The 27,686-nt window shown below is 29.1% G+C and overlaps 1 protein-coding gene across 2 annotated transcripts; it reads left to right on the forward strand.

The window, feature by feature from the left end:
* The first annotated feature begins 75 nt into the window (after positions 1-75).
* On the forward strand, positions 76-27,686 carry LOC136977962 (tetraspanin-8-like). Of its 2 annotated transcripts, XM_067273577.1 has the most exons (8): positions 83-281; positions 521-607; positions 710-919; positions 1,541-1,615; positions 17,015-17,113; positions 18,771-18,968; positions 19,041-19,124; positions 26,618-27,686. In XM_067273577.1, exons 2-8 carry the CDS (start codon positions 542-544, stop codon positions 26,660-26,662), a joined length of 777 nt encoding a protein of 258 aa, XP_067129678.1. In that variant the 5' UTR covers positions 83-281; positions 521-541; the 3' UTR covers positions 26,663-27,686. The 2 variants fall into 2 exon arrangements, with proteins under 2 accessions (XP_067129679.1, XP_067129678.1); XM_067273578.1 differs by lacking the exons at positions 521-607; positions 710-919 and having other exon boundaries at positions 76-281.

Genomic DNA, 27,686 nt, shown 5'->3' on the forward strand with positions numbered 1-27,686 from the left:
TTTTTCGAATTACTGTTTGGAAACGTGTCCAGTTAAAAATAGAATGGTGATAAGTTAAAAATCGTTTCTTTTAAGTGTGCTGAATAAAACTAGAAAGCGTATACAGAGTAGAAAGTATATCGATTGAGGGATGCTGGAGATGTAGGATACAACTGAGCATGCTCCAAATTCATCGGAAGGGGGAGGATGTGGAGGCTAACAAAAGATCAGTCGAACACTGGAGATAGCTGCATGTGATGAAGTATTCGTGGATTTTTTCGAAATCGGATTTAATTTGCAAGGTAAGCTCAAACTTATAAGCAAGCTTTAGAAAAAATTTATATTGTAACATAAACTATATTTATAAACAGTTAGAATCAGAATATAAAATATAAAACGAACCAAAAATGTTGATAGGATAGGAGCGAATATGTCCACCATTTGTTCTGCATAAGTGGACTGCTTTGCACGGTTGTTTAGAATTTATTTATTTATTCAATTTCAAAAATCTAAATTGAATTTTTTAAATATTTAATTGCAGAAAAAATTGATGTGATAAATCATGGCACTTAGTTGCGGTGCAAAATGTGCCAAAGGGGCTCTAATTACATTCAATTTAGTATTTTGGGTGAGTTTTTTAGTTTAATTACCCTAAACAGCAAAGTATTTATCGATTTAGTATTTTTAATAATAAAATTGAAATGTTTTTTTATTTGCATCCGATCTCCAGCTGTCAGGATGTGCACTTGTGGCTTTCGGAATTTATATTTTAGTAGAAGAAGACAAACAGACGTTGTTTCAATTATTTACTGTTGACGGAAATTATGCTCTTATACAATATCTGGCATTTGCATTGATTGGAATTGGTGGACTTATTTTAATCGTTGGATTTTTGGGTTGTTGTGGTGCAATTCAAGAAAATAAATGCATGATCGTAACGGTGAGTTAAACATTTATAATAAATATGCTTTAAAACTATTTCAAAAAATTAAATATCTTGTATCCAACTTTCAGTATAGGTTAAACTACTTTAAAAATAATTAATAAAAATTGAATTAATGTTTAAAAAAAATTATAATTAAAATATTTTGAAAAAAATTGCATTTTATGTAAAATGCAAAATTTGTTTAGCGTAGAATATTGTTAATTTTAAATATTTATATTTTATATTATTGTAAAACTATATTTTATAAAAATAAATTTATATAAACTTATAAAATTTGTTTTTTCTACTAAATTCACGAATAAAAGTTTATGGGTTATAGGTTATAGGTTATATTAATAAATAACTTATTCGGCTTTAGATACATAAAAAGTTCAGAAACTTTTCGAATAACTACGCATAATAAAATTTTATATAGTTATACATAATTTATCAATAATAAATTAGATATAAATTTTTAATTAAATTAAACTTGATATCAAAAAATTTATTTATTTGTTTTTCTTTAAAATGATTGTGATTTAGCATCGAAATTTAAAGAATATAATATTACATAAAATAGCATTATTTCACAGAATTTATCTTATACTTAGTTTAAATTATAAAATTTTATTTCAGTATTTTGTCTTCTTGTTTTTGATTCTGGTATCTGAATTGGCTGTTGGAATTCTTGCTGTTATTTTCCGAGAAAAAGTAAGTTTAAATTTGAAATAATATTATATAGCCTATATATAAGGTCGAAGGCTTGTATGGGGTCTGGGGATACGGAGCGGGTCCCCTTTTCCTTCTTTGTGTTTTATTATTATTATTATTATTTAATAAAATGAAACAGCCTACGTAGAATGTTTCTTTATTAATAAAAATAACATTAATTTATAGAGGCTCGGGAAAAACTCCCAGCTTCTTCGCCTCTTGACGGCTCTGTATTATTCTTAATTATATTCATAATTCGATCAATTTTAATTACCTTTCGACCGCAACAAAGAAGAGGAAAAAAAGGATTTCAGACGAGTTTATTCTTAAAATTTATGTATTTGTTTCGCATGATCGTAAGTTAATGTAAGTTTTATGTTTTAATATGGTATATTATATATCGATTATCTGTACCAGCGGAGGAAGGTAAGTGTTTTGCGTGAGTAATATAACCCATTCAGAACAACGGATAAAATGATAATAAAGGATTAAGAACAAGGCTGGTCTGAAATGCTTCAAGCATAAAGATTATAATACGAAGAATAAAGGATTTCCGTGCTAAATCGCATATTTTGTGGGTTTTTGTAGAAATTTCTCTATTTTATAAAATAGAAATAAAGGTATACTATTTAGTTTAATTTATAAAGTAAAAGGAATAAACGAAAGTTACTTTTTGATCAATAAATTCGTGTTTACGGTAAATAAATAAACAAACTATTTATTTATTTACGTTTACATTTATTTGACGAATAGTAAAAATATTTTTAAAAATTCCTAGAAATTTCAAAACATTTTCAATTTTTAAAAATTTAAAATATATTTATAAGAATTAAAACCAGCATTTTAACCCTCCAAAGATATCAACCATTTACAATGTTTCGGAGAGGTCAAAATCCTATAGCAAGCTTTGTAATTGCAATAGTATGGAGTCATAATTATTATGTAATTCTTCCTGGTTGTCTATAAGATCATTATAGGAAAGATTTGCGAGAAAATCATGTAGAGGTATTATTAAGGTATTGCGGCTATGATTTGTTTGGATTAGTGTACGACGATTAATATGATAAGGTGTACTAGGATTAATATACTCTGAGTCATTTGCTTAATAATCCTACTAAAATGAATAACGTCGATCGTGTAAATTGCATAAATTATTATATTAATTTGTTATATGTTGAATTGAAAACATTTTGAGTGTAATTCATTAAACTGTTTAAATGCTTTTCCTAATATTGCAAATCAAGATGTAGTTTTAATCTGCTATTCTATAATTTAATTTAATTTAAAGCTGTGTTTCAATTTATAATGTTACTTCCTAACTCTAATGCAATCGAATTTCCACTTTCAAACAGCGGCCATTTTACAGGAACTTTTTTGATACAAAAAAGTTCCTGAACGCATATAAAATAACTCCGAACAACTTTCATTTTTTATGTTCTCGTCAATGGCCGTTGTTCTGAGGTTTAACTATAGTTTATTTGAAGACTGCTATTATTAAATTATATTTATTCTATGAATTATAATGCTTAATATGATATATTATAGTTATAAAAATGCCTTAATGTTCAATTTCATAGTATATATAAGGATTAAATTGTTTAATGAAAACATAATTATATAAAGTATCATATATAACTATAGTAATGTAGATTGAAGATTTTACATTTTAACCTTCTTAATATGTGTAGAAAGTCCAAACTGACTTTTGAGTAATCTTACAGATAAAAACTCTGATATCTTGTAATACAGTTTAAAATTATTAGATTTGGACAAATTATTAATATATATATATATAAAAGAATTTATGAAACTCTTATCACGATTGAAATTCATTAATCTTGATAAAGTATATATCAACAAATTATATAATTACAAACGGATACACTGATAATAACAAAACTATTAATATATTAAAGCCTTGTCCTTAGAATGTCTTATGCATCAAAAAATATCAATAAAATATTAGTCATTGCCATAAAAGTACTAAAATTCATATAAACAATTTTTAGTGCCTAGATATCCTAGCTCTAGTTATAAGCTATAACTTATAAGTGATAACATATAACTCATAAGTTATAAATTATATCATTTTTAGTGCCTTGATGTTCTAGTCTTACAAGTTAGTTATTATTTAGTCTTGTTAAAAATACGATTTAGCCTATCTCAATAATTCCTATTTAATTTTATAAATATTTTTCTTTTACTTCGGTATTAGTAAAATAGTAAGTGCTAATTAATATTTTTTGCGCTTTCTAAAATAAAGCCAATCATAATGGAGACTCGATTCTGTTTGAATCGGTGTTATTATTGTATACTTTATGCAAAATTATAATTTACAAATATATATACGCGTTTGTCTAAAGTGTGTGCAGGAGGATCCAGGAACGGGACTAGACTTAGACTTGTAGGCCTAAGCTATAACATATAGGAGGCCCTTCTCCTTCACCAAGTAGATATATGTAAAAATGTAAGACTCTACGCTCTAGATTCATAACACGAGACCCTAAGCTGCAGCTTGTATAGCTTATCTGCAAATCCCACCCATCCAGGAACAAGTGTGCAGGAATATCTAGTATGTAAAGTATACATATTGTAAAGTGTAATATCTAGTATGTAAGTGTATGTAAAGTGTGTGCAAAAATATCTAGTAACAATCTCAGAGGGCAACCGCCGTTACTGAATATTCCTGGACACACTTTAAACACGCGTATATAGATTCCCGTAGATTACCCCGTATATATAGTATATATATACATGCACATATGCTTATAACATAATAGTATAATTTGCAAAAATATAATTAATTCTATGCAACACATCAATACTACAATTTTGAATCCGACGTAAAGCATAGATGTTCATGCTTGTTTTTAAAAGTGAGTATTAACATTACAGAGATCATAATTTGTGGCATAGCTATTAACAAAATAAAAAAAATGAATAAATAAACATGATATAAGCTAGTGTCCTTGTTAAGCATGAAAAAGAATACCGTACCTTAATCGATGTTAACTAAATAATTAAACTTAATAATAAATGAAATTTATATATATAGAATAATTAGATTTATTGTTATTTTCTATAATATACTGTATATGACATATATTTATTTTATTTCTTGACGTTTTCTCAAACACGTTTGCAATTCTTTTCGTACATAATATACTGTTTACAGCATGCACTTATCTAACGGCAGAAAATTATCCAGCTGAACCAGAAGAAAAAAATAAAATGAGTAATAAATGTCTTTTTTGAAATAAGTCAACTGTCAAGTAAATAATATATTATTTGGTTTAGTGACACCATTTCCAGTAAAAGGAAAGACTTGTTCTAAATGAAATTTATTGAAATTTTAAAAGGATATGCTCAAAATTATTTCTGTTTTCGCAAATTTGAGTTAGTATAATGTAAAAAAAATTCTCTAACGCATAAATTTCTAAAATTTACATTTTGTATTCGCTAGTGTATATTTTATTTCATGCAATAACAATCTCAAGATGTGGCATTCATTTTGCGATCATATCTAAACCAATTTCTTGTTTTAACTTTTTTTTTTTTTTACCCCACCATTGGCCAAGTGGGTAAAACTACTGAACATTGGTATATATGTAAATTTAATAAACTTTGTCAATAAAATGGACATACGATGGTTACCTTAGAGCAGGGATGGGCAACCTTTTTCTACGTAAGGGTTGCATTTCAAAACTTTTGAACTGACGCGGGCCGCACACAAGAGAAAAGAGGGGGGAATTGTCGGTAAATCACAATTTTTTATTCATATATAATTATAAATTAGCATAGGTATACTTAATATAGCTTCTGGCACCGATCTGAAACGTAATATATCGGAAATATTTGGTTAAATATCAGTCACTGCTAGTTTTAAATTAGTTTCGATGTGTCTGTTACCCGGTTTCTTGTTTTAATTTTTACTAAATTCATTGCGAAAAAACTGTTCACAAATATAAGTTGTAGAAAATAACGTTTGAATTTTTGTCGAATATCTCATTAAGCTGGGAAATTGATATATTTATTCATACTTTATGCCACGCGGGCCGCAAAAAATATTACTGCGGGCCGCATACGGCCCGAGGGCCGCGGGTTGCCCATCCCTGCCTTAGAGGATCTCTTATCTCCATGAGTATTCGAGTTCGAACACGGTTCAAATCCCATAATTAATCGGGACATCTTGCCATACCTCATCCATGCTGGTCTATCACATTGTTGGTCACGTCCGTATATAATGGATATAATTATAGCCGAACATAAAACTTCCAATGTGTTGATATCTCGCGTTTATTAATCAATCGATCGATGTGTCATTAATTTGACCTAAATTATAAAATTTGAACTTGAACAGGATATTTTTATGATGATTAAAAAATGTCAGTTTTGATCAATAAAACGAAATCTTGTTTATGTTAATTATTCTTAATCAATTAAGTTAAGATCAGGCATTGGTGATCCTTCAATAAAGCTCATTTAAATCAGAATGAATTCTTTGGGAAGGAAAAGTCAGTCGAACTGAACAGATGACAAATCATTTGAATTTTTCTGAATGATATGGACGTGATTTTACTCTATGATATAGGCCTATATAATCATGAGATGAAATCATTAAAACCGCAAATATTACATAAATAAGGAAATGACTTTAAATGGATATTTTATAAGAATATAACGCAATTAATTATATAATCTTATATTTATATATTTTATTAATTTGATGCAAAAAACTCTACTTGAAAAAAAAATGCAGATAGCGATTATCTGCAACAAATAAATTTATGTATTGCTTGTAAATGAAACTTTTATCTTAATTTTTATACAATTATTTTAAAGAAAAAAATTATCTTATATCGAATATTTAAATATCATTTTTAATTTTAATATATTTTAACATTTATATCATGTAAGTTTCCGGCTGGATGGCCAAGACGGTTAAGGTGTCAACCTACCGTTCTGGAGAATCCGAAATCGAATCCGAGCGAGCAACACCAGGAATTCTTCTGGGGATATGTCCCGGATACTTCGGGTTCCCGGCCGTCCCACTGTGGGATCGGTCGTATTTTTGATTACCTGGATAAAAGGCCCTCTTGGTTCTACAGGGAGAAAAGAGTTGTCTGTTGAAAATTTTATACATGTTTTGAGAAATTTTACTATTAAAAAGTTAAGCAGAATTTGTATCCAGATGAAGATATTTCTGTAAATAAAATTAATTTTTTTTTTTTTTATAAGTCCACCAGATGCGAAGTGGACAAAACTAGTAAACACTAGTAGCTGGTCGCAAGTTTGCGCCTCACCAACGAGCTGGACTCGTGGAGTTTTGCAGGTTTTCTTCATCTAGATAGGAAATCCCAGTTTTCCATAAAAGTCCTTCCAGAAGGCATCCTTGATAGATTGTGTTGGGTTGCTCTATTCCATCAACCTAAGCTATTATTTTTTTACATCATACAGTGTTACTTTAAAAATTTTATACACGAAAAATTACTAACCTAACGTAAAGAAATACATTATTGCAAGAATCAAAATATCTGATTATTTTCTCTTATGAAAAAATTTTAATTAAATTTTAAAAAGTACGTGTACTTCTCTAGATTCTAAATTTATCCTGTACTAGTCAAACAGAACTTCATTTTTCTTTTTCCTGAGAGGTCATATTTCGTTTTCTATTTTGAAAAATTATACAAACATATTTTGTTTAAGAAAAGATAACAATCAAGACAATTGCGATATAGTAGAATTGGGAAATGTCAAAACAGTTAATTAAAATGATTTTTGTAAAATATAAAATCGTTTTTAATCGGAAAACATTTCGCAGAATGTTTAAAACATGCATTTATTTATATCTGCAAGTAATAAATATAGTGAAAGTAATTTCATAATAAAATTTCGGTCTTTATTCAACGCTTTGGAAATAATTAGAGTGAAAAATTATTATTTTTTTTTTTCATCATTGGTTGAGATTTTTGCTATAATTGTAAAAATTTCATAAATTATATGGAATATTTTGTTTTTTTTAAAGTTTAATATTGAAAGATAAAATATATATTTAAATATAATATAAATTGATAACTAAATACAAATAAAACTTGTTTTCTTAAACCCTTTCCAACAAAAGAACACAATAATAGAGTCGACCTTTCTTTGAGACTCTTTCCTGTTGTATTATATCTTTGAAATCGGTTTATTGTAAAATATTTTCTGCAAAAATTTAAATTATACACTTAGAAAGAATACAAGTTTAAGATTAAAAACAAATAAAATTTGCGATCTTCAGCATTCCGATCACAGGAACACGTGTATTCTTGTTCAATCCTGTGTATTTAGTCTTAAATTTGTATTATTTTTAAATCTATACTTCATCCTCGGATTTTTAAATTTTTACAACAAATGTTTTTACGAAAATTCGTTTCCACGGGAACTTTTAATCAATTTGCATAATAGCAGGCAGGGAAGATCCTCAAAGAAAGGTTTACTCCGCCAATATTAATTGTGTTTCTCTGGTTGGAAAAGATGTAAGAAGACACCAAATTTTATTTGTTTTTAATCTTCAATTTGTATTATTTTTAAATGTTTCGAAATTTATCTGCAAGGTCCAATATCTTCAATGATATTATACACATAATTTTAAAAACCATTATTGAATTATTCACACTTCAATTATTTATTTATTAATTTCGTAAAGAAAAGCTAAATTTTAAATACAATTTTCAGTTTTTACAAAGTAAAATATCTAACATTTAAAATTTAATAATAAATTCGGAACTTAAGTTTTATTATTTATTATTTTTGGGCTTATTTTTGTTCGGAGGTGGCAGTTGCTGGAAATTATGTATTTTGTATGCATTTAAAAAGAAACGTTCCTGAAAAATGCCCGCCGTTTAGAGGTGGCCGTTATTGCAGGTTCGACTAGATTAAGTCTTGTTAATCTGATATAAATAATTTTAGAACCCATGATATTAAAATTATGAAATATATGAAATTTAATACAATTTATAATAAATTTAAAAGATGCAAATAATAAAATACATTATTTATAATGCGATAAAGCGTACTTAAATTTCAGATTTTACTTAAGGCTAATTTTCCGCATTTAAATTTCATCTCTTTGTTTATATTCAAGTAATTATTAGTTTAGACTGTTACAAAAATTCAAATTATTCTCTATTATCAAATTTCTTTTTGTAAATTGATTTAATATAAAACTTCGTACATTTCTTCATGTTCGTAATCGTAGATTTAATGATTTAACTGTACTAAATGTTTAAGCTTTAACTAACAACCTACACTTTATAAATTCATTCTAATGCTATTTTAGAGTTTTGTATTTAATTCTTTCATTCTTTTGTCGTATATAAAATCTGATATAAGAAATTATATTAAGATACTTTTCATAGAGTGCCCATCAGTGGCCGAATGGATAAAACCATTAAACACTGGTCATAGGTTCGCACCGATCACGTGCAGTTTTGAGGATTTTCTTCACGTGTCAACTTTATTATTAATAAAATTGACTTTTCATTGAAAGAAATAAGTGATAAAAAATTTCAAAATTTCTTACGAAATAAAACTTGTATTATACTTTTTATAGAAAAGTCCATTAAAAATATATGTATATATACTATTTTGGTAAGTACGATAATATATTTTATTTTATAAGTACAGCTACCTACTATATATATATATAAACATATGTGAAAATATTACAAAAATAACATAGGTCAATGTCAAGAAAAACTTGAAATAAATACTACTTTTAATATCTTTTGGTCATTGATAGAAATATATAACCAGTCCATACAATTAATTACAAAAAACTAAATGAAGTCAATCTTTAAAGTTTTATGTAAAAAATTTTAATTATTGCATTTGCTGAAAAATTTCTGAATAGTTTACTAAATAAAATTCTGAAGATGCCTCTTACTCTTTAACAAATACTAATTATATCCTTAATCAAAGCAAAGTTTAATTATACAGACGACTCCCAACAACGGCCGTGTGGCCGTTGTTGGGAGGTTGTCGTTATTGGAGGTTCAACTGTATATTGTTTCATTATTTATCGTAGTATATAAATAATTTATTTTTAGTGTTGTACCTCGATTATCCCGAGCATAATTAAGCTATCTGTCCACAGATCATATATTGTTTCTATAAATGAAAATTAATTTTGCTATAAAATTTAGAAAATGTGCAACAACATACACGTTTTATTACAGCAGTACGTTTGTTATCATCACATCATTCATTATTTTCTCTTCTTACGTTTTGCACTTCCAAATTATCTCATTTTAATCGTTTCTTCGTTGATTTATGTAACAGTTTTATTGTAATTCATTTAGATTACGTCCTTCGCTAAATTTAATTTAGTTATATACTTGATTTATTTTGTCCGTGTTTTAGAATTTTACATTTAGATAAATTAGAATATTATATCATATTTTTTAAATACTAAACATTTAAAAAAAATTCGTATTGATTGATTAACAATTGTATTGATCCGTGGAAAATAATGGCTATGTTAACATAACTATGTTTAGATACACTAAATTTAAATGAAACAATTAACTTTCCTATTGAAATTTATGTTATCGGCAGGAAAGAACGGATTTTTGTAAAATAACTATTTATTTTTTTAAGATTTCAAAGACAAAATTCTTATTATTGATTTGAATTTATGGGATAAGGTAACGCAACTCATGGACGACCTGCCGGAAGGACTTTCTATGGAAAAGTAGACTCTACTTAGTTGGCGAGGCGCAAACCCGCTACCAAGTATCACTGTTAAACGATTTTATCCACTCGGCGCTTCTTATTATTGATTTAGAATAATTGAATACAGTAATTGTTGAAAAAATTCAAAAATTTTATTTTAGAACACGGCAATGGGAAGATTAATTTCTTTGCTTACGATTGAGAAATGAATAAGCTTTCAATACTATTTGCAGAAAATTACTAATTATTATAATGATTATTTATACAAATTATCTTATTTAATGCTTTCATTACTCCCATAATAAATTTGTCTCAAAAAATCGACATCGTAAAAACGTTTAAAATTTAATTTTATTCTATATTGAATCATTGTATCTGTATTGAACTTTACAGCATTACACAATGTCGCTATTTTTGCTTAACTGCTTTCGAAAATCTTATTTGCTTAAAGTGTCAATATCTGGTTTTGCTCTTGTCGATTCGTAATTTGTCTACCATAAATTCTTTTCTCGTTCATCCTGAATGTTCTAAACGTATTTATAATGTTTAATAATATTTTTCAGAATTTTTTCCTATACGTTTATACTCATGTTTTTTTTTTTAAAGTTTCAAGTTATAATTATTATTAAAAATAAGATAAAACAAGTTTTTAATTTTTATATATTTCATTTTCAACAATTAAATTAAAAATAATAATAAATAATACTGTCAAATTTCCAATAATGGCCACTCCTAAAGAACTACTTTTGAATAAAAATACACGCGAAGTAACTTCCAAACCACGGACATTTTTATGTTCCCATCAGTGGCCATTGTTCAGAGTTTTGACTGTAATTTAAAATTTTAACTGTGCTTTTTCTAATACTATATTTTTATCTTCCGGATTTCTATGATAATTCTATTTGCTTAGCTATGACATCGTTCATTTAGCAAGATCATAGCTAAAACTAAAAAGCTCAATTATTTAAGCATTTTTTTGTTTATGAATCATACTTACGAAATCAGTTGAAAATATTAAATCCGAATTTTTGAATAAAACAAAGATCTTCGGTACAAAATGCCACTAATTACCCATTAATTTTTATAAGTAATGTTGTAGCTAAAGAAACGGAGAGAAGGTTAAAAGAAAGCATTCTAGCAATAACCTAATCTCAGCATTTATTAGGAGACTTTCTTTGCAACAAAATATCATATGAATGGAAAAAAGGATTGTAGGATGTAGGATTATGGGATAAGGCAAAGCTACACATGGACGATCTGCCAAGGGGTGGTGGCTCGCGGAAGACTTTCTATATCAAACTCACTCCTGTTCAGATGCTGGGAACGTGATGAAAAACCAGAAAACTCCATACGGCCAGCATGTTCGTGAGGCTCGAACCCGCGACCAACTACCAATGTTCAGTGGTTTTATCCATAACTGACAAAAAGGCATTGAATCAATATCTTGGTTGCTTAAAAAACATGGTATCAATTTTAATTCTTATGAATTTTAAGTAATTAATAAAAAACTAAGAACTGGTTTGTGACGCCAGATTATTATCTTTAACAATTAATATAAATGTTAATAATATTCGGGTTATTTTTATTATTTCAATTTCTGTAATTATATAAATGTTCTTTTAGTTCCCTATAAAAAACGCTGAGTGGGCATATCAAAGTGAAACAACTGAAAGGAAAAAGTAGCACAACTTAAAAGTATCCAGCTGTGATATTTTGAACAAGATTTCCCGATTTTACTGCGATAGAATCCATTTTAAGAGAAAATTCAATATGACTTTCCTCGATAAAAGCATGACCACAAAGCATCTGTATGGCAGGATCCAGTTATTATTAGAAACCAAAGCGTGACATTCCTAACGTCGGCTATAGTTAATAGCTGAGTAATGATAGTTAATGATCATAATGATACTCGAGGCAACTGTACTAGTACAATGCTGAGGATCCGAAAATATTTAAAGCACTAATAAATTTGGCTTTTGATCATTAAATAAAATATATTTATTAATTTGGAATACTTAAAATGCCATTTTTTTAAAGAAGTGAATGTCAATCTACTCTTGATTAAAAATCGAGATAATGGACAATTAATTAACACATTAAATATTAAGCAAACGTGTTATTGTAAACCCATGAAAATTTATTGAAATATATTAAATTTCTTGGCTTTGTTTTAAATAAATTAAATTAAAATCTTCATTTAAAAAATCTAATTAAAACTTTATCACTAATTATTCAAAGTAAAACAAAGCATTATTTTATTAGAGGGAAGAAAAACCTACATTGATAGAAAACGAAGGACTTTGTAAGTTCTATAACTGAAGTAGAATAGTTTATTTTAAGAATCTTTAAAGTAAATTAGTAGAGTTATCAGTTTAGGTAATTAAAAATGGATTACTGATAGATAATCAAAACATCAAGCTACATAATAAAAGCAGCATTTTGCTGAAATGTGAAAAAATAAGAGATTAATACAATAAAGAAATATTTATCTCATTCACAGTTTTTTACTGGGCTGCATTTGAAAAAATTGTAACCCTATAAATTCCAACTGTGGTCCGTCTGTCTGCCCGTCTGTCTTTCCTTAATATCGAAAATGGAGTTAGATAGATGAAAGACGAGACTACATAGGAAACCATGGGGACAGGAGGCCCCGATTAACTATATACGAACTTCTGGTACAAACCGGAAGCCACGTTATTTCAATTGAAATTTTTTCCTGAAAAGAGTTAGATAGATGATCGGCACGACTCCATTGCTAATGGAAAGATATGATGTACAGTACGTACAGAGGTAAGACACTACTAATTTGAGGTGGCAAGCATATATTTTAAATTTAAAATATAACTAAAAATTGCAGCCCGTAATTGTGACGACGTCACAATAAATAATTGCTCGTTATTTATTATTATTATGTAAATAACAGTATCAGCTGTACATTTTGTTTGTTTTAATTGTATTACTAGCTGAGATGCCTGGCTTTTCTCGACAGAACGACATATTAGCGAGGTTGAGGCTGAAGTTTCAAACGCGAAAACGTGTACGTCGGACGTTCGGCGCCGCTTTCCTGTAAGCCTAGAAGTTTGGCAATGGCCTTTGGAATATCGAGCATGATTCCACTGACTTTCCAAACGCCATTGCCAAACTTCTAGGCTTACAGGAAAGCGGCGCCGAACGTCCGACGTACACGTTTTCGCGTTGAAAACTTCAGCCTCAACCTCGCTATTAAGTTAAGACAATATGAAAACACGCACACATAAAAATGTATGTACAGAAAAAGAATATTTAGTTATAATAAACTTAGAATATAATAGACATCACCAAAAACAATTTTACATCGAAGTTAACTTTAAATACATTAACCAGGGGTTAAATACATAGACCAGGGGTGGCCAACAAGTCGATTGCAATCGACCGGTCCATCGCCAAGCCAATTTTGGTCAATCGCTCGCGATGTCTTGACTTAATGTATTACATATTTTGTAACCGAACGCAACAGTATGCATGCAGTTATGACTCGATTCATAAGCAGTGCACCTCGTACTGAAGCACAGCGTATAAACATAGTATGTATTTCACACGTACCCCCCCCCACTTAGACTATGCCTACGACAACAAGTCGATCGCGACACATTTTTAAGATAAAAAGTAGATGTTATGTACACAAAAATTGGCCACCCCTGATATAGACTGAGAAGGATTCGGTCGTTCTCATGTGACACTCGAAACAGACAGACACACAGATAAATTCAAGTTTATATATAATTATAGAGATATTAATACAAAATTTTTATAGTAGTAAATGAATAAAAATTTTAAATATAAAAGCTGTATAATAAATTGTAGAACTAAACTTAAAAGTTCGCTTATTAACGAAAAACGTTTTAAAAATGAGGTACTGTAGTCCTTACTCAAACAGACTTTTCTTCTTAAGCTATTGTTGGAATTGAAAGGCTACTGTAGGTTTATACGGAGAAATTCTGGCGAAATATAGTTGGAGATAGGATTGAAGTCTTTCGAATTCCTTCAGTAGCCTACAAAGAAAGCTCTGTTAAAGCGAGGAGTATTTCGTCATTTTAGGAAATATATTATTTTAAAATATTTTTAAAATTATTTGATATGGATGAGAAATTTTCAAATTTATTAGCACGCTTTAATTTTAATTTCTTCTATTTTTAAACGGTGAAATAATTTTCTCTTGCCTGTTTTAAACCGTTAAAATAAATTATTTTTAATTAATTATAGTGTTAAATCTCGTATATTAACATTTATCATTTAGTGAACTATATAAACAATATTTAAATAAAATTAAACATAAAAATTTTAAAATATTAATATATTAAAACCAGGAATTACATGTATTATATAAACAATATTTACATAAGAAATTCAGTAAGATAATAAAGTAAAAATTTCTATTAGTATAATTGCTTTTGATGTATTATATAAAATGAACATTAAGGCGTACTAATGTATGCCCTAAACGTTCATTTTATACAGATTAACGATACAGATAGAGTATTTACAGACATTTTTCTAAAAATATTTTTCTATAAAGAATTTTGACGTTTCTTGGAGAATTGTGAATGAGTTGTTATCCTCCATAGTTACCATAATTATAACTTTTATGATGTCGTGATGAAATTTATAAAATATTATTCAATCTCTCTACAATATTTTGATCGAGTATTTTTCTATCTTTGTTTTTCCAATTTTTTTCTCTTATGTTTTCACTTGAATGACAGCGAACTATTTGCTGTCATTCATTTCTTACAGCTACAAAATTCGAAATTATTCTGAAATTGCAGCTACGAAAACTGCTGAAAAAATATATTTTCACGTTGTACATTATATTTTGTTGAGATAAATTGTTATATATTTTAAAAATCTATCCATTTTGGGGAAGGGAGAAATCCTTACGAGCGTGAATGAAATCAGAAGTTCATAGTTTGCTATGTTTTAAACGTTTTTTTCCCTTTATTCCAGTTATACTAATTTCTTTTTTGTCCTCCTGCTTTCAAACCCTCAACCACGAAATCACTCGATCCACAAGCGGCTGAGTAGATAAAATCACTTAACACTGGTAGTTGGTCTTGGGTTCTTCTCTCTGGCCATATGAAGTTTTCGGGATTTTCTTTACGTTAGTAACACCTAAATACGGAACAGTTTACCATGAAAAGACCTCCCGGGAGGCATCCTCTCCTCGGCAGATCGCACACGTATCGTATTGCCGTATAAAACAAATCTAACTTTTGTTGTCGTGTTCTCAATCTTTTACATGTAGCGACCCCTTTTAAGAAAACTTTTTCCATCGACCCCACTTCAATATTGTATATTATATATTATACAATATTATATTATGTATTAATATAGGCCTCTTACATAAGTTTTCCCCCCTCAAATAAATCTTCCTATATTTATTTTAGAGGGGAAAATGTGTAAAATTTTTAACGTTTTTAAATAAATTTTTTATATTTAAAAAGTTTTATCGATTTGTTGGAAAACCCTGCCTTAAATGAATAAACCAACCAAAACCAGTTAGATAAATGGTTCACACCTTAATTAACTAGCACCGCATTCAGGTGCATTCGTTACATCAGAATAATGTTTGTCATTAAGTCAACTTGATGTCATCTAATGCTTATTTATTATAAAAAAAATAGCATAAGAACGACGTCAAAATGATGTAAAAGGGTGCACTGTTCTAACAAAACGAAAGCGCTTTTCATTTTATCAAAATATTGCACACTTTTACGTCAATCTGACGTCATTCCTATACGTTTTCGAATTACGAAATGTCAAAATCACATCAAATAGACACGAAAAATATATATTGTTTTGACAATACGAATGCGCCTTAGAATGATTCATTAAATCGAAATGATTAACAATATTAAGTCTTCATACTTAAATTATCACCCTCTAATCATTATAATTTTCATGATATTCTTTGGTATAACGCTAAAAACAAAATAATGTAATTTAATATACGTATATATTCATAAAATTAATTAGATAATTTAAGTTAATAAAAAACTTATAATGCTATATTTAAGTGTACAAACAGACAACCTGAACGTACCCAGAATAAACATAATGCTGTTAAGAAAAAACAAAAAAAAATTATCTTCGCTGACTAATCAAAAAACAAATTATTTAAGCAAAACTAATTAATACTTTTATAAATTTAATTAATTTTAATAAACGTAATTTATGCATCTAACCAAATTGTATAAGAACTTTGAAGTTATTTATTCGTAAACTGATATAATAAGTTCATATCTTATTTCTTTCGAGTAATAAATTAATTAAAATCATTATTAAATATTTAATTAATCTTTATATAGCAACAGTAATGCAGCTTTGCAATTTAATAACAACAGCCACTGACAGAAATGGAAAAAAAAATGCCGCTATTTAGAGGTGGCCGTTGTTGGAGGTTCGACTGTATTAAACCCTCGAAATAATATAGTAAAAATTTATTTTTAAAACGCTTTTAAGTTCTATATTTGAAAATATTTACTTAACACATCCATTCATTTCAGTTCAATATGCTTTAAATGGATTCTTATTAATTAGTCTTCAATCTTCTTAACAGTGTTTAAAAATTAATGATATTTAATAAGTAGATTTTAAGAATAATGTTTGTACTAAGCCAATAATTTCTGCCCTTTTTTCCCGTATCAGGTGACGTCAAATATGGAAAAGAGTGTTACGGATATTCTCAAGACAGAATATGGTATTGACCAACCATTGACACAAGCCATTGATCTAACACAAACAAAGGTAGGTTAGGAATTCATTCTAACAGCATCATAAATATAATCATAATAAATTCATAGGCATTAAAGACGTAATTAAACCACACCCTGGTCAAAGGTAACCAAAAATGTCTCCTTTAACGATGCCATCTTTACGAAAAAATGCTTAATTAAATTCTCTAAGAGTTAGTTTCATTTTTAGTAGAAAATATATTTAAATAACGTTAATGAATAGCCTAATACATTTAAAATATATATATATATAGTTACAATAGTAAAATTAAATCTGTAAATTTAATTTTAATTAATGCTTTTTTTTTATTTCGAGTAGGATGAAAATTGTCAATTCAATGATTGAAGATTTTCAGCTGTTCATAATATATAGATGTTTAAAAGATTTAATTAAATTCTGAAGCGATAAGGAATAGACTTAAAAAGTACAATTAATCAGAATATTTTAACTACTGCAAACTTTAAATCTTTTTTAAAACTCTTTCTTCACTTAGAGGGTCTTCTTTTAGCGCCATAGATTGGTGAAGAAAGGGGCCTGACCTACCCTGGATAGACGAATTCCTCAAAAACACCTCTTACAAATTATTAATTCTGTTTGATTTCTTATGCATTAAGAAAAAAATTCTTAAATTTTTTGCCAAATTTTATTTTAAAAATATATAATATAATTTTTAACTCTGCTTTTTTCTTTTTTTTTATGAATAACTTATTAAGGGCCTCAAAAAGGTAAATGGTAAGGCCCTCTCTCGAACTCTGAGAGTTCTGGCAATAAATTATATAGGAGAAAACGTTTAGATAAAGTAATTGAGTTCATTATTATCCTGATATTTCATGACTATGAATACAAAAAAAAAAAAAGTTTGTCTTTTAAAAATATAAAATATTCTATGTTTAGTTAGTTTTCGATCAAAAGATGTTTACGATTTTCATTTGAATGTTATCAGAGTTGAATTTGTATTTTTATTAAAAGAAGTTATTTGCATTTACGTTCGGTTGAAGGTAAACCAATTCGATACAAATTAAAGGTCGCTTACTTCGAAGATTTTTCCTAAGGAATAAAATAGATTTGATGAATTAAATTGGATTCATCTGCTAGAATTTTAACTTCTCTTGTGATATATCATTGACCTCAATCTCTCTGTCTCTTTATTAAATGGTATCTTGACCCCTTTTCCCTTACCTGTTGATACTTACAACTCTATTTTTGCACTCAACTAGACTAATATTGATTTTTAGAAACATATAACAAACAAGCTACTGAATATTATTTTCAATGTTACATAAATAAAAATCGAATAAATATTTATATTAAAATATATGCTTTATCTTAATCTACATTTTGAAAATTAATTATGATTTAACGATTATCACAGCTATTAATTTGTAATTGTATACTCAAGTCATTCTTAAGATAACAATAAGAGTTAAAATGTTGACGAACTTAGTCCCACTTCAAATTTGGCTCTTTGTCAAAGAGTCGGCATCCTACCTGGCGCCGATAAATTATCCCATATAATTTATTTTTCAAATAGCCATCCTTTCGTCTAGGCGCCTTTTTACCTGGCACATCTCCCACCTGCCCCTTAGTCGCGCCCCTGCAATGAGTAATAGTTTTTTGAATATACCACGTATATGTATTAAAGTTATTTTAATTTAGTTCTATATTTTAGTTTAAATGTTGTGGAGTAAAAGGTGCCGAAGATTATTCAGAAAGCAGATGGAAAAAGCAGGGAATGGGCAAAGGTGACAATATCAGTAAATCTTGTTGCGTTCTATCAAATATGGACGATCCAGAAGCCTACTTAAATCCTCATCCCATTAACGAAACGTTGTGTCAGTCTCAAACTGCCTATTACGTTCACACAACGGTAACATTTCAACTTTCTTCATAAAGAAATATAATACGATTTGCATGAATAAAATAATAATATTTTTTTCAGCCATGTCTAGAAAAATTGGAGCAATTTATTAAAGAAGAAAGTTTTCTTTTTATGGTTATTGGGTGTGGAATTGCAGCTTTAGAGGTGAGTGACGTATAATTTTCAAGACAAATTATTACTTTGAGGAAATTACAAACGTTCAACAAATTAATGCAAATTCGATTCTAAGTGTTATTCTATAAATAGTAAATGAATAAAATATTACACATAAGAAATTATTCAAATTTCATTATCCTCATATTTTATAGTAAGTATTTTAAAAATAATTCGTGGTTAACTTCTATTAATTTACTGTGACTAATAATTAAATATACAGCCCAACCTATGAACAACGGCCACTGACTGGAACATGAAAATTGGTCGTTGTTTGCAGGTTATTTTGTATGAATTTTTGTTAAAATAAAAAAAAGTTCCTAAAAAATCGCCGCTGTTTGGAGGTGTTCGTATTGAGGAGTGGCCGTTATTAGAGGTTCGACTGTATATGTCATTATTTTTCATCTTATAAATATTAATATTTTGTATAAGATTAAATTAATTTTCGATTGAAGATAATAGCGAGGTTGAGGCCGAAGTTTTAAACGTGTACGTCGGACGTTCAACGCCGTTTTCCTGTAAGCCTAGAAGTTTGACAATAGCGTTTGGAAAGTCAGTGGAATCATGCTCGACATTCCAAACGCCATTGTCAAACTTCTAGGCTTACAGGAAAGCGGCGCTGAACGTCCGACGTACACATTTTCGCGTTTAAAACTTCGGCCTCAACCTGGCTAATTATTTTTCGTCTGGCTAACAATATTTTCTTTGTTAAACTTCGAGAACCTTAATTAGGGAATTCTATATTTAAAATCGGAAAGTACTCGCAATTATGTTTATTTTTCAAAATGAAAAAATCAATTCATTTTTTCTAGAGTATAGTTAAATTCAATTTAACATAGTCATTTGTTTCTGAAAATGGCGCATTAAATCGAGTGTGGCGCTAAATGATAGTTTCTCAGCAATAACAATGATGTAAAGAGGTTTACATACAAGTTTCACATTGGAAGTTTGAAACTCACGTGATTTTTGCAATCCAAAATTGTACGTTTAGAAATTCGGTGATGTTGAAAGGATCTCTATTTAGTAGTTATAGAGTATACATTGGCGCTTTATGAGGATGGCGCTATTTAGAAAGGTGCTATTAAGAAATTTGAGTAAATTATTTAATAAGCTGAACACATAACTTCTTGCAAGAAGTTGTGTTCAGCTTATTCCGATTCGACCCGATGTTCAGAGCAGTAGGCTGATCCTCGGCCATGGGTTAGCTTCACCAACAGGCTTTTCGGGTTTTCTCCTCGAGTTTAACACCCAAAAAGGGACCCATTTTCCACACAAAGTCCTCCGGGAGACAGTCCCTTTTACAGATCGCCTACATGTTACGTCGCCATATTTTATCGAAACAAACACATCCAGCCGTCTTGCAAATCTGCTTATGATTGCTGCTCCCGTTACAAAACCACACAAATTGTATTATAAATAATTTCAAACAAGTAAATTATTGTTTTTATTTGAATGATTATGTTTTTACTCTCATAATATGATTCCTTTATTTATCATATCTATGCCACAGGTGTCACAGGTCTAATAATGTTTTGTCCGGTCCTAGTCCTGAATGTCAATTCCCTCGAATAGAAAAAACACTTTCTGATAATATTAATTAAAACAATTATTTGTTTATAATGAAATTTTGTTTCAAAACTAATTAATTGTTAATGATTTTAATGTCTCACCAGCAAAATGACTGTGCAGTAAGTAATTCTCGATCTGGATCAATAAGCATAGAAGTTGAATTTTGTTCCTCTCTTTAAAATATGAGAGCTGTATCCATAGCCAGATTTAGACTTGTTATGGCGCTATGCTGACAATATATAGGAGACCCTTGTTCATCAAATAATAATGGGCTCTATGTTATAAATTTTTATGAATAGGACAGGTAACGTGAGGCCTTAAGCTATAGCTCGTTTAGCTTATACGTAAATACAGCTCTGGCTGTTGCTGACCAATAAGCGAAATTGAGATCGATTATATAATTACGCTGGGCTAGACTATCGATAAAAAAATTCCAAACAACCAAATCCAAATTATTCCTGTAAATCATAAAACTTTAAAAAAAAATTCTTTCAGATGGTGAAAAGTATTCAACAATTCTCAGAAGTTATATTTACAATTTTAATATTTCATGATCGGCCAGAATTAGGTTGAAAGAGGACAAGCAGGGTATTTTGTTCAGTTGCAATTTTTCTGATTGCCAAAAATTTTTTTTATTATTAATTCAATATTTTTATTTTTGACTAAAAATTTCATTTATTTTTAAGAATATATTCTGAATTTTAAAAATTAGTTCAGATAATGGAAAAAAAAACCAAAAATTCATTCTTTATCATAAATTCAAAATGGTTTGGTTTGGTGGAATACGGCACACAACACGAGGGCGATCTACCAAGAAGGCTATCTCCCAGGAACTGTTTATGGGAAACTGGTTCCTATTTAGTTTGTTACACACGTGAAGGAAACCCGGAAAATCCCACGTGGCCAGCCTGTTGGAGAGACATAAACCCACGACCGGTGTTCAGTAGATTCATCCATTCGGCTACTAGTTGACTCAAATTCAAAACGAAATAGTGATCAACGAATAGATACAATAGCAAAAAATTGTTTAATTATAATATTTCATTTTGAATTTTTCCGTCCTGTGAGCACTTTTTTAAAACTCTTTCGCCTTATGAGCACTAAGAGGGCCTGTCTTAATAAGGGGAGGCGGGGTGGTGAGAACAGGTCTCAACATATTCAGACGGACCGCCATCTGAAAAATTCCTGGGAATTTTTCGACTCGTCCGAATTCGATCCTGAGTCCCCCAGAACGATAGGCTGCCGCCTTGAACGCTCGGCCATTCGCGGTCTCTTGTGAGCACTAATAGACCCAAAAGACGGAAAGAGCACCAGCTCGATGCTTTAATAACAGCCTCGGTCATCGGTCGTCTATATTCCATGACATTTAAAGAAATACATAGTATACTACGCGTATTATTGCTAAATGATATATAGTTATAAAAATAAACTATTTAATATAAATAACTGTGTTAAATTATTTAAAATAAATTGTATTTTTCTAAAGCATAAAATAACTTCTAGAGAGTATCATTATCAAAATAATAATACACACAATTAATTTTCATTAAAGGAAATATATGTAAAATGATAACAGTTATTATTATTAATTGCCATATCTTAAAAATAATCTCTACAATATCAAATAAAAATTTAGGTTTGCAATATAATTCCTTTCCAATAGTCACACTTCGATAAGTAACTGTGACATTGTTAGCCCATTTTTGCTTTGTTATTTATTTCAATTGAATGAGTCAATGACCCTGTTTATGTTAGTTCTTTTGTTAAATTTTTCTCAACAATTGGATAATTTCATTGTATTACCATCATTTTTATCTACTTTTTTCGGGAAAGAGGAGCAGACATTTCTCTGTTCTTCTATAAATTTTCTAATAAGAGTTAGTACTCTGTTTAAAATCAACCTAACCTAAACCAAAGACGATTTCTTGTTACACACGGACATAGAATCAATGTTGTCAAAGAAAAATAGTTTATTCATAACATAAAAGTAACTAAAGTGCTATATTAACATTGGAAAAGGTTAGTTTTTTTATAGCTGGAAAAAATGGAAAAATAGCTAAATCCCTATCTTGACAATAAAAAAAAATTATATTTTTATAAGTAAACGTAAAATTAAAATAGATCTAACTACAAAATAGCTAAATGGCAAACCTGTGTAGAATATACTAATTCTGATTGGTTTGACGGGCGGATGGCCGAGTGGTTAAGGTAGCATCCTATCGCTCTGGAGATCCGGGATGGAATCCGGACGGATCAAAAAAAATCCCAGGAATTTTTCGAGAAGTGGTCTGTCCGTACATGTCGAGCCCTGTCTCTCACCACTAGGTGCTTCATTATGAATCTAGCAGAACCCATAATGGACTTGCTAAAAAAGAAGCCCTCATAGTGACTACAGGACGGAAAAAGTTTTAAAAAATTCCGATTGATCAATTTTGAATAGCCTCCGAGTTCGTCTGTTGCAATTGAAAATATAGTATAATTTATTCGGCCTTTTTAGTCAGATCTTGCAATTTTTAAATCGTGTGCAATCATTGACTTGTGCAGTACAAACATTGACTCCAACGTAAAATGTTATGATTTTTAAGGAAATCGTACTATGTTTTCTCCCCTTTATGCTTTGAATTTTATTTCGATTTTTTTAAAAGAGTAAGAATGTAAACAAGATTGTTATTGCATAATTTATTGAAGAGGAACAGAAAAATGTAAATAAAAATGATGGTAATATAATGAAATTACTTGAACTTTCAAATATCTCTCTAGACAGCATTAAATAAGATACTTAACATCATGAGGTATTAAAAAAAGAATTTATAAAACAATTATCAATTAGATGAATGAATATGACAAAATGAACATATGACAAAAGAGACGTATCGTGGATTAGTTGTTCTCGGAGCAATTCATATACTGTACCTGCTAACGTATAATCCTATAAACTACTGCGAGAACAGCTAATTTGTAATACATCTCTGTATGAAAATTTTTTTATAATTGTCTTATAATTTTTAATTGACAATAAAATATTGTTTTGCGTATAGAAAATATCGACACTTAGGACAACAATTGTGAAAACGTTTGATTCTATATTTTTATTTATTTTATGAGATTAAATTATCAGCTAACTTAAAATATCATTAAATAGATGATGCTTTTGTAAAAGTAGTTTTCTTTACAGCAGTTACTTTTCAAGATATTGTCTGATTTCCTGTTTAAAGTTTGTTAAAAATTTAATTTTGTTTTTTTTTAAATTTGAACAATATTTTATATGACGTCATTTCCTGTATTTGATAGTAATTGGCTATTTAGTAAAAATGTTTAAAAAATACCAAATTTAAGTAAATTCTTAAATTTTTCCAATGTTTAAAAGCGTTCAAATATGGCTTAAACATATTTTTAATTACATTTTAAAAAAGTTACAAGAAAGTAATTGACGAAAAACACGAGGATTCTTTATATTTCTTCATATTTCGTCCTTTTCACACCTCAGGGCCTTTTTTAAATGCAATTATCGTCCTAGCTATTTACTAGTTTTTTTCTAATTTTATTAATGTTTATATTTGTAATTAGTTTAAAGCATATGACCTACAGCAATAAAATAAAGCTATACACGAATACAAGATTTTAACTATAAACGATTTAAATTCATTCAAAAGTCGTCGTTTATTCTTATTGTTCTTTATACTCCTATTTGGTTTTTGAGACGAATTCATACTTACAAATCGAATTTCATCGATCGTAACAAATTATCAAATAATAAGTGCACAACTATGCCAATGGCTTCTGGTAATACACTTTTACACAGATAGGCCCCAACAACATTTCTAGAAAACTTTTTCTATGTGTACAATAATACTTTGAATAAATGAACAAGACCTTATTTATATTTATTTAATTTGTGTTATGGCATTTAATTATTAATTATAATGGTGTTAGCATATTTCACAAATTTTAAAATGTTATATAATAGTATGAAAATTAGATTGGTTTAATGGAATAAGGCAACACAATACAACGAACTGTCAAGGGAGTGTCTCCCGAGAGGACATCATATGGGAAAATGGCCGCTACTCAGGTTTGAGACACGTAAACAAAACCGGAAAATTACACGCGGCCAGCTTGTTGGTCAGGCATGAAAACACTACCAACTACCAGTGTTCAGTGGTTTTATCCACTCAGTCTGTGATAGATAGTAAAAATTGTCATTCGTACGTTCAGATTTCATTTCAAAACTATTATTTATTAATAATTAAGCATTAGTTGTTAGTTAAATTCATAATGATTATTATTAGTATTAATTATTAGCAGTTGTGCTAGGAGCCAGTTCAATTCGTCATCTATACCAGGACGACTTTAGGAAGAGGAACCATAGGCATTTTCTGGAGTCGCCCCGAGCGTAGACTTTGGCTCGTAAAAGTTTCGGCACATAAGTTGTAAATTAATTGGTATATCAATTCGATTAAAACGTGTTTTGTTACAGTATAATTCTTACTTGCAGTTTATTTGCATAATTATTGTTAATAAAATGAATGCATTTTAATATAACAGTGTTTTAAAAAATATCCCTAGACATTGGATTGGATTGATAGGATAACACATAGGATAACACATGCCGAGAGAGAGTGCCTCTCGGGAGGACTGTCTATAGGAAAATGGTTCTTATTTCGATTTTATATGAGAAGAGAAGAAAACCCGAAAACTCCGCGCAACCAATCCTTTGACGAAACATGAACCCGCTTGCAACTACTGGTGTTTAGTGGTTTTATCCACTCAACCACTAGTGGGGTCTAAGGTTTTCAGCTTCAGAAATTGAACATTCTGAAAATGATTTCCAAAACTAATTATTCTCTAACATTTTTCTTAAAGATTAATACTTAAATAATAACAAATTCATATCGTATTTCCATCTTTTGTACATTGATTCTGTCTCTTTTAAAACTGATTATCGGTTTTTCAATTAATTGCTTTTAGTACTACAAAAATAGCCTCAAATCAAGTAAAAGCGAGTCATCTGAATTTTGACAGCATTTTTAGATTAAAATTATCTGCTTGAAAACTAAAGTATTGATATTTTCTTCATTTTAGTAAGTATCTTCCGTTATCGTTTACCAAATATTTTAGTATTTTTTATATTACTTCTCACTTTCGAAATTTTTCGGAAATGATCAGAGATAAAGGTATATTGCAAAGGAGTGAATTTATCGAAATTTTTCTTCTTTCGAAACCTTAAACAGAGTTTTTGAATTGAATGATTGCTGAATTAAAAGGGAAAATATTCTAGTTTTCAGAAGAGTTTCCAAAAACTTTTACAGAACATAAAAAATTATGTTAATAATCTCAATAAAAGTAAAAAGTTGTAAAAAGTAACGTACGTTATACAATATGGCTTCCTTGGACTGCAAAGAAAGTTCGGATTTATATCTTGTCTCACCAAGTATATTGTTCTGAACGGGAAGACTCAGGTTCGATTTTCACCAAACTGTGAAAATTTTATTTATTTATTTTTTCAATGTAAATTGCAAGTTTTATGCCAAAATTGTTTCTCATATATATATATATATAACAAATGAAAATTAATTGGTTTGATGAGATACGTCAACGCAACACGCGAGTGATCTGCTGAGAGATCTGCTACTGAAGCACTTTCTATGGGAAACTATCGCTTATTTAGGTGTTAGACACGTAAATAGAACTCAAAATTTTCTACGCAGCCAGCACTGAATGTTGGTAGTTGGTCCCAGATTCAGACCGGTTCGATCCCGGAATCAACTACCAACGTTCAATATCAATATTGTATGATTTACAATCCTAAATGTATTAAACAAGACCGATAAAATTTTAGTTATCAAACAATTTTTAATATGAAATATTATTTTTATTCCGTACACTAAAATTACATATATTTACATTTTTTTCAGATTTTTGGAATGATTTTCTCTATATGTCTGTGCAAAGAAATCTGAAAAGGAACCACTCCATAGACTTTCATCATTCATTAAATATTGTTTTTCTTTGCATTTAAAGAAGGCCATTGATGAATATCTGACTATTACCGATCCTGAAACATTACAATGAAAGATTCTGAAGTTCATCTCATGTTGACGTTTCAAGTGTTTTATCTGTAGAGCCAGAAATGAATATGTACAGATTTAATGTGTGTCATTGATCGTTTTAAAACTAAAGAAATTATATCTGGTTGATTTTAATGTAGTTCGTGCATCATACTTATGCCTACAAGTGTTAATGTTGAGTATTGATACTTAAAAAAATGTTGAATACCATGTTTCAGTTTGGGCAAGTTGCAACAAACAATCGTAAATTCATAGTTATCATTTTAATCATCGTGATTTTAAAGTGGATCTTAGTTTTTGAGTCCTAGGATCTAATTCTACAATGTCAAATGCTCAAGAGCGGTTACTTCCAATTCGCCTCGCGATTTCATGTTAAACAAAACTTGAATAATATTGCTTTTCACTCAAGCTTTAAAACAATGAAATTTCTGAAATTTTTCAAGTTTTAAAATGTTTTAACACATTATTTACTAGAAAAAATAAAACTCACTAAAAATATTCATGAACTTGAACGGTTCTGGTATAAAAGATGGTAAGCGTCGTAATAATAGTTTACAGAAAATGGAAAAGTTAAACATCTTAAGAAGTTTTCTGTTTTGTTTTCTTCAATCAGAATAAAGTGCGTGCAATAGTTAAAAATTGCATATAATATTTAAATTGAAATACATTGCTGTTTAGTTGTTAGCACGTATTTTATAATGTATAATGGAAATGGCACTTACCATCATTTAACACCCGAACCCTTCATTTATAAATGGAAAATCGCTTTTCCATTGTTTCACGTTTATTGTATAACAAATTTGTTACACGAATTTTTATTTTTAAAACATTGCTCTTGTTGTCAGTGAAATTTTAACTGGTTGTTGTGAGATGTGAATTGCATGAAATAAAAAGATATCGTTAATTGGAAGAATAA

Source organism: Centruroides vittatus, unplaced genomic scaffold, assembly GCF_030686945.1.
Source record: "Centruroides vittatus isolate TY-2023 unplaced genomic scaffold, ASM3068694v2 contig_484, whole genome shotgun sequence".
NCBI classification, from domain to species: Eukaryota; Metazoa; Arthropoda; class Arachnida; order Scorpiones; family Buthidae; genus Centruroides; species Centruroides vittatus.